General features: G+C 33.8%; 1 protein-coding gene across 1 annotated transcript; it reads left to right on the top strand.

The window, feature by feature from the left end:
* Positions 1-588: 588 nt before the first annotated feature.
* On the top strand, positions 589-11,400 carry LOC11422624 (ubiquitin carboxyl-terminal hydrolase 8). Its single transcript, XM_024776638.2, has 13 exons — positions 589-887; positions 1,091-1,339; positions 2,185-2,326; positions 2,803-2,862; positions 2,967-3,062; positions 4,054-4,359; positions 4,484-4,624; positions 4,742-4,912; positions 6,834-7,097; positions 7,225-7,373; positions 8,818-9,354; positions 9,934-10,204; positions 10,577-11,400. Exons 1-13 carry the CDS (start codon positions 793-795, stop codon positions 10,709-10,711), a joined length of 2,616 nt encoding a protein of 871 aa, XP_024632406.1. The 5' UTR covers positions 589-792; the 3' UTR covers positions 10,712-11,400.
* The last annotated feature ends 504 nt before the right edge of the window (positions 11,401-11,904 follow it).

Here is an 11,904-nt window from a genome sequence, read left to right on the forward strand (position 1 = left end):
TTTATTGATATGCCTACACGTATTAAAACTATTGTTGCTGACAAATTGTGTTAGGAACAAGTGTGTTTTAAATTAAATGTAAATTTTATTACTAAGATTCAAGTTAAACTGACATAATATTTCATAAAATATGTATATCAATGCAAACACGTTGATATACACGAGCCATGTGTGTAATGACTTAGGTTTAAAACGAGAATTTCTCATTACTCTATATTTAAGATGTGTGAATTCAATTAATATTTTACTTCAGTAAAAATTAATAAAGTAGTTCATAAATAAACACATCTTTTTGGTAAAAAAAAAAACACACCTTTTTTTTTAATGATTAATTAACTTTATTAAAATCCTTCAAAAAATTAACTTTATTAAAAGACAAACTATTCAAAAAAAATTAAGTTTGATTTTTAAATGGAACATTAATTAATTTGTTTTTTTTTTATATCAGATTTCACTGTATATTATCAGAGCATATTCCCCATAAATCCGTTATTAACACAAAAAAAAAAACACAAACACACACCTTTTTCATGACCAAAAAAAAAAAAGTAGTGTCTTAAATGTTTGATTTGTTGGCGAAGAAAATGATGTGTAATAAAATTTCCGAAACGCATATGATACACTAGTATTGCATTTTTCTTCATTTTTGCAATTTGCATTGCATTCTTTCACTTGCGTTACTTCTTCAATCTCTCTAATCCCATTCCTCTCTCTCGCTCTCTCTCTCAAATGTTGAAATCATAATCTCCATTTTTTCGAACCCAATTCAAAATCTATCTCTCTCTCTACCCAATGGAGTGTTCCTCAGAAGATTCTTCAGATAACACTCAAAAACCAGACTCAAACAACAACAACAACAATCAACGAGTTTATTTTGTTCCTCACAGGTTAGGGTTCTTACAAACTCGATTCAATTTCATAATTTTGAAGTTTTTTTTGTTTTTAATTGAATGATTTTACTCTTGTGATTCACTTTGATTTTCTATGATTTCGATGTGATTTGAGTTTGTGTGAATTGATTTGAAGAAATTGATTGAATGTGTGAACTCTGAAGAGCGTTGATGGATGATTTTGTGTGTGTTTGTTTCAGGTGGTGGAAGGATGCACAAGATGCAATGCCAGTGGATTTGGATAAGAAGAAGGGGATTGTATATGCATCTTCGCCGGGTTCATCATACGGTCCTATGAAGATAATTAACAACATCTTCAGCTCAGATCTCGTGTTTAATCTTCAGAGAGAGGAAGAATCACGGAACATTCTGGAAAATGGTGAAGTGGGTGTTTCTGGTAGGGATTTTGCTTTGGTTTCTGGTGATATGTGGTTGCAGGCACTCAAGTGGTGAGTGCTTTATTCGATTCTGTTGTTTTATATCTGATTTTTGTGTGAGCAATGATGGAAATTTAAAGTTGAACTAAATTAGGTTCAAGTTAGATTGTTCCATGATGCAGCATTTTGATTTCGATATATGGTTTAGATTTATGATCTTATAACTTTGTGTGATTTAAGTAGTTGGATTGATACTTTGCGATTTATTAAACTATTCTAGCCGTTCGTATCCAAGGTCCTGTTTTTTGACGTTATTAATTACTCTGTTTCGTTGGAAAAAGAATAATACTTTAGGACTGATGTTATGGATGAGAAGGCTAGTGCAGTCATTATTTTTTGTGTTAATTGCTGAACTATTTTGGGTATTTATTCTTCTATGTTAGTTCGCTCTCCAATTTTCTATAGAAATGGCTCACTTGACCATTAATATGTGATTATCGCCTATATGAGTAACACTTGACTGCTCTGCTTGGCATATATAATACACGTGACTCTCAAACTTTAAAACAACCGGCAATGTTAGTTATACATAGATTTGACGATTGATGAAATCAGTTTATAAGGACATATTACTGATTTTGTATTCGTGAATAACTAAATTAGCATATCTGTCTTTGTTTATACTCTTGATTTATAATTTCCAGTATCAAATAGTATGTTCCTTAATAAGTGGATCAGAGATTTATTGCTGTTTTTGCAAGTATCGGTTTTTAGTTGTTGACTCACAATAAGAAATAGTTTGTAGTTCATGCTTCTTGATGCAACTGACGAAAGTTTTCTGAAATCCACCATATGTAGTTTGTTCTGTACTTACATCTTCATATCTTCATTCTCACATGTTTTGATATTTCATTTAGGCATAGTGATTCAAAAAATGCAACGAAAGATGACAAAGGCTTTTCAGCAACCGACACTGATATGGGAGATGTATATCCTTTACAGCTCAGGCTTTCTGTTCAAAGGGAAACAAATTCCTTTGAAGTAAGAATAAGCAAAAAGGTATATTATTGTGTGTCTCTCTTTTAGTTGTGGCTACCTCCCCCCTTTCAATTTATTTTTAGCATGTTTCCTGTCCATGATGTAACTAGTAGTAAGGCATTTAATTTGGTAAATGTGTAGTTATGTTGTTTCATGGAATACTGAGAAGTGAGAACTGAGATGTTAGGTACACTAGACATACATTAGATGTCCTCTATCATTGTTGTTTTATACTCATTAAAGGACTGGTTGAGATGAAGCATTCGTATTATTCATTCCTCATTCAGGTGAAACATTGTGTTTGGATGGGGCTAAGACCTATAGTTTTTGAAGACAATGTTAAACACAATACAAGTGTATATTCAATATCGGATAATTTGATTCAACACAAGTGCTTATAATTCACACATCACGAAGAAATCATGGATTTTATTTGTTCATTATCTTCTTATTATTCAAATTCTATCGGCTCTTCACACTCATTTCATTCTTTTTAGGACAATACAGTTGAGCTTTATAAAAGAGCCTGCAAACTGTTCAGTGTGGATTCAGAGATGGTAATGCAATATTATATTTACAGTTCGACTTATGTGTGTTTGTGATTGGACAATTCAACTGTTACTGCACTAAATTGACAACTTTGATGCATATTATTGTACAGTTACGCATTTTGGACTATTCAGGCCATATAACCTTGCTTTTTAGTGATGGCGAAAATCATGTGCCCACAGACTTTCAAAGGCAGTCTGATCAGGAGGTATGCGGTACAAGATTTTAATTAATATGTTTTCATTCATGCCTGTCTTTGTAATTTAACTTTTTAGGTTGAAATTTGATTCAAACCTTTCCCTTTTTCCAATGTCAGTGATGAGTATCTGTTATGTTCCACAACCCTTTGATGATTAAGCATTCTGTCTAAGATTACAATTTTTGCAGATTGAGAGTTTTGGGTAGTTGATAGATACACGTTTTTAAATTTATAGAAAAAGAACTGTATCAAGTTTAGAATGCAGGTCCTATTGTACACGACAAGCACTGTGTTTCTTCTCCCTATGACTCTTGCTTGGGTTCCTTTATTTGTAATTATTGCGTAGGACTTTGATACCTATGTAGAGACTATTATGAGCATATGATCTGTGTTAATTGGTATTTCTATATTGATGCATGATATTTGATTGCTATATTGCAAACACTATTCAGTAAATGTGCAGGATAGAATAGTTAAGGTCTAATTACAGTTGAATTTATTTACATGTGATCAAATATTAGTTTGGATTTTGGACAATTGTTTACTATAGTTTTTTTTAAGAAGTTACTTATTTACTTCAGATTTTCCTTATACAACGATTTCTCTCTCTCTTCTTTTTATGCTTTTTTCTCAGAAGTTTTTGTTTGTAATTCTGAATGTTAAGTTTTGACATTTTGTATTCCTGCTTTATTTCAAGTGTCAACCTGTGTCCTGTAGTGAGAATTGACCTTTTACATTAGATTTGTCGAGGGATGCTAGAGTGTTATATTCAAATCTACCTTATTGTACCTGTATGCATAAATGCATTAAGTGATTGTTATTCAAATTTCTGTGAGTGTTTTAAATTGTTTTTTATTCTGATACCTCATCTTGTGTGTCCCTCTTTATGGATTTTATCAAAATTTACAATAATGACAGTATCTTATGAGAACTATTGGCTGTGAATGTGATTGAATTCCCTTATGAGCCATACTAACTTTTACTATGTCGATACATACAGAATCTTCTGGAATTGCAAGTTTATGGGTTGTCAGACTCAATGAGATGTAGGGAAGGGAAAAAAGATTCTGGCAGTGCTTCAATGAAGATGAATGGTACTGCTGATTGTACGCGTGCGAGTTCTTTGACATTCTGTTTAGGCCCTGGTGAAGCTGGTTCCTTGGGACTAACTGGATTACAAAACCTAGGAAATACTTGCTTTATGAACAGTTCCCTTCAGTGCTTAACACATACGCCGAAGCTTGTTGACTATTTTCTGGAAGATTATAGTAGAGAAATCAATTCTGACAACCCATTGGGCATGAATGTATGTGACTATTTATTCATTACCCATAATCTATTAGTTTTATGTGTCAGGATTTATGGCTGGGATACTTTTACACTTATGATGTCTGTCACTAAATATTCCTTTCTCGGCATTTCTTTGCCAGGGTGAGATAGCGTCGGCGTTTGGAGATTTACTTAGGAAGTTATGGGCTCCTGGCGCAAGTCCTGTGGCACCAAGGATGTTCAAATCAAAGCTTGCTAGATTTGCACCTCAGTTTAGTGGGTTTAATCAGCATGATTCCCAAGTTAGTTAATCTGGCCCTTTCTTTCTATGTCTTAAGCTTTTGGCTTTACAAGGTTCATGTTCCATGCATTCTTACATTGTCTACAATATTTGCGTATGTATATTTCTTTCTCAACAGGAGCTTCTTGCATTTTTATTGGACGGACTTCATGAAGATTTAAATCGTGTTAAATGTAAGCCTTACGTAGAAGCAAAGGATGGAGATGGTCGACCAGATGAAGAAGTTGCCGATGAATATTGGAATTATCATTTGGCTCGCAATGATTCAGTCATTGTTGATGTGTGCCAAGTATGTACTCATCTCATTTTATGCAAATTTTTACTTGATTATTGATACATAAATGATACATGATGGGAAGAACCTCTTAGTGTCATGGTTGTTGATAAATCTATAGTTTCTTACAGAAACTTATCTTAGAGTTTGTAATTGTGTGTCTAACTTAGGTTAGATTACCTTGTATTTATAACGGTGTTACATACAAATAAATAAACGGAACGCCTAATTGATCAGCACTAATTTGGGAATCTGTACATTCTAGGAATATTAACAGATAACTAATTTTAATACTCCTCCTCAAGCTGTACACAATGCGCCTGGACAGTGACAGTGCATAGGGGTGGTGGGGAAAGCACTATTGTGCTTTCCGGAGGTTTCCAATTCGATCTGTGGTGGCAGTCGGTGTTGGATCTGACAGGAACAGGTGCAACTGCTGAACACAGCCGGTACTGATGGAAAATGGTGCTTAAAAGGAAGATCACTAGAACAGCTTAATGAAAAAAAGAATGAACAGTAACCCTAGGATAATATGACTACTGATACCATATAGAATTTGTAATTTTGTGTGTCTAACTCAGATCATGCAAACTTGCATTTATATTTGCGTTACAAGTAAATACATAATGCCTAATTGATTAGCAGTAATCTGAGAATCTGTACAGTGTAGAAATATTAACATGTTACTAATTGTAACACTTATTGTTGGAAATTCCACCTTCATTGCGGCCTGCCCCTAGCCATCCAAATGCGGCATTTGTGTTTCCTTCATGGTGTGAAGGGGTTTAGTCCCCCATTGCTTAGAGATATGACATGTGTAGTGTTTATAAAGCTTAAGCAGCCCTCACCTTACAAGCCATTTTTGTAAGGATGAGTTAGGCCCAATATAAAAACCTGAGACACATAATGCACATTCATAATTACTTGCACATTTACAAATTTAGAAAAGCTTAAGCATCCCTCACCTTACAAGCCATTTTTGTAAGGATGAGTTTGGCCTAATATAAAAACCTGAGACATATAACGTACATTCATAATTACTTGCACATTTACAAATTTAGAAAAGCTTAAGCAGCCCTCACCTTACAAGCCATTTTTGTAAGGATGAGTTAGGCCCAATATAAAAACCTGAGATATATAATGCACATTCATAATTACTTGGACATTTACAAATTTAGACAAAACAGTTGCTTAATGAGTTTAAACTTTTAAACAATTGGTTGTGACTATGACTGAGGTTCTTATTTCTGTCTGTCATGCTAAATTCACAAGTTCAAGAAAACACAGCTTGATTATTGTCAATCCAAGAGAATCTTGATGATATATACAGACAATATATTATTTAGGACAGATCATTTAGTCATCTAATTTCTGTACACTTCAAATATAAGTTTCACATCACATGTATCATGTTGATAATTGTATCATATGATACAATTGAATTGGTTTCGAAAATTACAGTTAACTTCTTTAAGTGTGTGTGTTGGGACATATCTTGCAAGAATAACGGGTTTATGTGAGAGGTGGGAAAATTGAACAATAACCATTGAGGCTTTCATAAATGATCAAGGGTATTACGATATCAAGTCGTAATACCTTTTTTATAAATATGCATTTGATGCTGAATGCTGTTACTTTTAAGTGGTCTTTTAATCTTGACAATTAATGGAATCTAAAATGGATAGGAATTTATGGTAGTAGTAGTTAGATGTGTTAGGAGTTGGAATATTAAGAACATGTGCTAGATTTTTAATTCATGATACAGAATGCTCTGCGCTCCTTTCCTGTTTCTAGAAGACTGCTTTTTCCTTTTTTGTAAAGATTTCTTTGAGATGAACTTTGCTGTCTTTATTATGTTCATGTGGAATATTTTGGTTACTTATTCTTCCTGATGGTAACTCTTTACTTTGTGGGTCACATTCACCATTTTATGCAGGGCCAATATAAATCAACGTTAGTTTGTCCTGTTTGTAGGAAGGTGTCTGTGACATTTGATCCATTCATGTACTTATCATTGCCCCTACCTTCAACAACAATGCGGACAATGACTTTAACCGTTGTTAGTAACACTTGTGATGGAATGTCTCAATTATCACCATATACAATTTCTGTTCCAAAACATGGAAAATTTGAAGATCTTACTCGTGCTCTTAGCACTGCATGCTCTTTGGGACCTGACGAGGCTTTATTAGTAGCCGAGGTATATACTTTTAACTTATTTGTTTAAACTCAAATTTGAACTCAGTTCCCCTCTACTTAGAGTTTCTTTATTGATACATTTCAATCTTGCAAAAAGCTATGATGTCTGAAGCTAGGGTCTGATACAGGTATACAACAACCGCATCATACGTTTCCTTGAAGATCCAGCTGATTCATTATCATTGATCAGAGATGCTGACAAACTAGTTGCTTACCGATTTCCGAAAGATAATGTGGATACCCCTCTCGTCGTCTTTATAAACCAACGAATGGAGGAGTAAGTCAATATGTTTCTGATGACAAAAGTAATTTAAACATGAAAGAGCGACCTTTTTTTTTGTTGTTTTTTGTGATGCACACTGTTGAATGTCATGAGCTGTTTCTGTTGAACACTCAAAATCAATCTTAGGCTACAATAGTTGAATACAATTACAGGCAACTTTTCTAGAAAGTAGTCCTGCCAGACGAACCTTTTAACTGGAAAAACTGGGAACATATGTACAATTTTTTTACCTCAAACACATTGATTATCAACTGACTTTAACCGATGTCCACAAAACTTTGGAGAAAAAAATTTGAGCTGACCCTAAAAGTTTTATTTATTTACTTATTTTATCTAAATGCAGTTTGATGGTTGCATTGTTAGTGTTGTAGCTTTTCATTATGATTAAATTCATCCAAACTAGGGTTTTTCTAATTCTTACTTATTGAGATATCTTGCTTTCAATGCAATTAAGTTGTATGCAAAAGTCAAACAGTTGCACCCAATTAATCTGAATTAAAATTTCCGTAGGAGAATGTTTGTTTGTGAGTAGTCTTAATTTCATCAAACTTGTTTGATAATTCTCGAGCAGTCCCGGACTTACATATAGTATTTCCCAAATTGGTTAACCTTTAAACATTGAAAAGGATAATTTTCAATGAGTTCATTAAATAGAATTTTGATTCTGATATTTAATTCCACAGTGATGGTTAAATGTAAATTAATTAATTATTTAAAAGCTTGTAGTATTGGGAAGACTTCAGTTATGATGTTAATTATTTAAAAGCTTGTAGTATTGGGAAGACTTCAGTTATGATGTTAATCTAAGTTACCATGTTTTTGTATAATTTTAATAGTTTCAAACCTGATTTTTTTCTTTTGTAATTTTGGCTAGATCTCTAATCAATGGTTCTCTACCATTTCATTTACCTGATCTATTTCAAAATCACATATTGCATTGTCCAGTTCATTGTAATCCAATAGCTTTTTAAGTTTTATTTACAAGGCCTTGAGAGAGGTTCTACCCTCCCTCCCATTATTTTGTGTACTGAGGTTCTGAAATCTGTTGGTAGCAAATGCAATATCAAGCACGGCATCTTTTTTAGAAGGTTCTTGCTAACAAGTGCCCTAAGGGCATTGTTTAAGGAACCCACAAAAAGAAATTATGTCTTGAAAATACAAGTCAAACACTTATTAAAGTCATAACCGTACAATTTCCAATGCAAAAGTTGCTACTTTTAGATGCTTAAACAATGCCCTTAGGACACTTGTTAGCATTTTCCTTTTTAGAATAATAAAAGGATATCGAGTCATTTGCAAGCTAGGTTGTTTCACAAAGCTTTTCTGACTTATAATCAAATACTATATCATTCCCTTAGATTCACATAAAGACTTTCTTTATGGTAACACTTGTTATTTCCTTGCCTTATAAAGATTGTATTTGATATAATTCTGTCAGGCAATATATCTACGGGAAATTGGCTCCAAATTGGAAGGCATTTGGAATTCCTGTTGTGGCTAGTCTCTGTAATATTGTAAATGGATCTGATCTCCGCAATTTGTATCTGAAGTGGTTCCATCCATTACAAGATTTGATCGAAGAAACTTTAGAGAGTTGTGTTGTGTCTGAGAGAACGGAAGAAGTTGCGGAAATTGAAGGCGTTGCAGATTCTGGTTCAGATACCATTGTAAATGGGTTAGATACGCCTTCAGATGGAGAAATGGAGTTCTACATAACAGATGATAAGGGGACTGTCAAGAATTCCAAAATATTAATGAATGAGCCACTTACAGTAAATGGAGGGTTAAATCCGCTGCACGTGCTTGTATGTTGGTCAGAAAAACAGATTAAAAAATATGACACCCAGCTTTCTAGTTCGTTGCCTGAGGTCTGCAAGTCTAGCTTTTTAGCAAAGAGACCTCAAGAACCAGTTTCTCTGTATAAGTGCCTTGAAACATTCTTGCAAGAAGAACCTCTTGGACCAGAAGACATGTGGTTAGTTACTGTGTTTATGATATAAAGAACTTTGATGTGCATGCCTGTCGCTCTTTTTTCGATCTAAGAAATATTTTAAAATGGATGGGATTATTATACATAGCAAATAATTTTAGTTTCAGACGCATATGAGCACAACATTTATATTTTCAACTCATAACTCTACTATGATGTCTGCTATTACACTTAGTGGCAGGGGCAGGTGTTTGTTTTATAATTATCTAGATTTCTATTTACACTTCTTTTTTTAACGGTTCTATTTATACTTTTATCTTCAGATAAAATTTCAATATAATTATTTTCTTTATATTTTCCCTTCTGTTATATTATCTAATATCTTTATGTTTAGACTGGATTTCTGTTTTCTTAATGTTAAACTTTTAAACACGATCTGGGAAAACATGATTGCTGGACTTCGTCTAAAAGTATTGCTGTGTCAACACTTCATTTAACTATTTCTGGTCTTTTGTTTTTATGTTCTATATACTAGGGATATACACTTGGAACATGGCCATTCTTCATGAATTACATATCTTTCAGCCTTACTAGTATCTAAGGTGCAGTTTTCTGTAATGTTAGGTATTGTCCTGGCTGTAAAAATCATCGTCAAGCTAGCAAGAAGTTAGATCTTTGGAGACTTCCTGAAATTTTGGTCATTCATCTCAAGAGGTTTCAATATAGTCGATTCATGAAAAACAAGCTGGAGACATTGGTTGACTTCCCTGTGGATAATCTTGATTTGTCATCTTATATTACCCATGGGAACCAGAAGTCTTATCATTACACACTTTATGCTATCAGTAACCATTTTGGAAGCATGGGGGGTGGTCATTATACCGCATTTGTACATGTAAGTACCTGTTATTTTTTTTTTTCTTTCTTTTTTTTTAAATATTTGTCCTCTTCATTTTTAAGCATGTAGTTTGGGTTATGACTGAGAAATCAATAGAACATACTGAATTTCTAGAAACATTAAGAACAGTTTAAGACTTTGACAACTCATTATTTTTGCCTTAACTGTGGATTGAGTTTTATGCCTCTATTCGTTGGCCTTTTCACTAAATATTATGAAAAATCGTTCATATGTGGTCGACAATCGACATAACCATGTTCTTTCTGAAATTGTTGATGGCTTTTATTATACATAAAAATTAAATAAACAGCTCTTTAAGCAACTGTTAATATTCTTCCTCATGTTCTTCTGCTCTTGTTTTTAATGTAGCATGGTGGGGATCAATGGTATGACTTTGATGATAGCCGTGTCTATCCCATCAGCAAGGAGAAGATAAAGTCGTCAGCTGCCTATGTTCTTTTCTACAGAAGAGTTTCAGAAGTATTAACAGAGAGAAGAGAGTAGCATATAGTTCAAACAGCAAATTGAAGCTAGATACCATTTATTCACATTATTCCCATCCCAGTCTTACAACTGTACAGAGGGTGAACCCTGGTGCAAAGATAAGATTCCTTCCCTGTGACCTGGTCTTCAGAGGATCCAGTTACAGAAATAGTTTCTGCTCATGCAGTTAAGATCATGTACATCCAACCGGTTTCAAACCCTACAATGTCGAGTGCATGGTGCACTGAACTGCCCCTTTTTTGAGTCTTCTTACAAGTATACTTGACAAGTTAGCATTCTTTTGCCATTTACTCTTACAGTTTAGGCTAGTTGGAGTTTCACCAGGGAAATGGTTACTTTAAAACTTAGAACAGTATACTAAGGAAGACTAACATAGTAAAAACTAAGGTGAGTAACATACCTATTGGATCAAAGCATATTGTTTACAAATGTCTATCCATGTAAAGAGAATTCTGTTTTGAAGAGCTGGACCGGATCCTGTCCATTTATATTTTTATTCGAATTATGTTCATTAGCTTCCGTAAGCGATTTTGAATTCATTGATAGTTAGTTCAATCTTCTGTAGGTAAATCAGGACGTTGCCAACATTTTGATTTTCTTTATGGTAATCAGAATGTGGCGTGACTGAAATTCATATATTCTTTTGGAAATGAATATTTGTTTAAATGAGCTTCGGTATTTTCTTCGAAGAGTTCAAATTTTGTGATCCATCTTAATTGTATATTATCTTGTGTGTTTTCTTCTCGAGTTCGGAAACTATGAGACTGAATAGAAGTTGTATCTCCTTTTGTGTAACCTGATATTTGTGCTCCCAAGATAACCATTCTAAGACTGTGTTACTGGTTTCAGTCTTAGATCAATAAAATATTGATCACTGTAGGCGAAAAGAAAATGAATAAAACAAGAAATTTGTACGAACCAAGTGTGCAAATTTGATGTTTTTCAGTTGGATAGCTCAAAATGTATATGATCGACCGATAAATTGTGTTTTCATTGAATAATGAAATACAGACTTTGCCGTTCTCATAGCAACCCTGGATTTGAGCAACACTGTTATCCTCGGCACTTCTTAGTTTAAGCTGGATGTGGTTAGTCCTTTGGGCAGAGCTTTGGTAGTCAAAATTCGTTCTCTTCTTTAGTTGGATTGGGAAATTGTTGTTCGACACTTGTATTGAGAAGCTAACCAGTGTGCG

Source organism: Medicago truncatula, chromosome 2, assembly GCF_003473485.1.
Source record: "Medicago truncatula cultivar Jemalong A17 chromosome 2, MtrunA17r5.0-ANR, whole genome shotgun sequence".
NCBI classification, from domain to species: Eukaryota; Viridiplantae; Streptophyta; class Magnoliopsida; order Fabales; family Fabaceae; genus Medicago; species Medicago truncatula.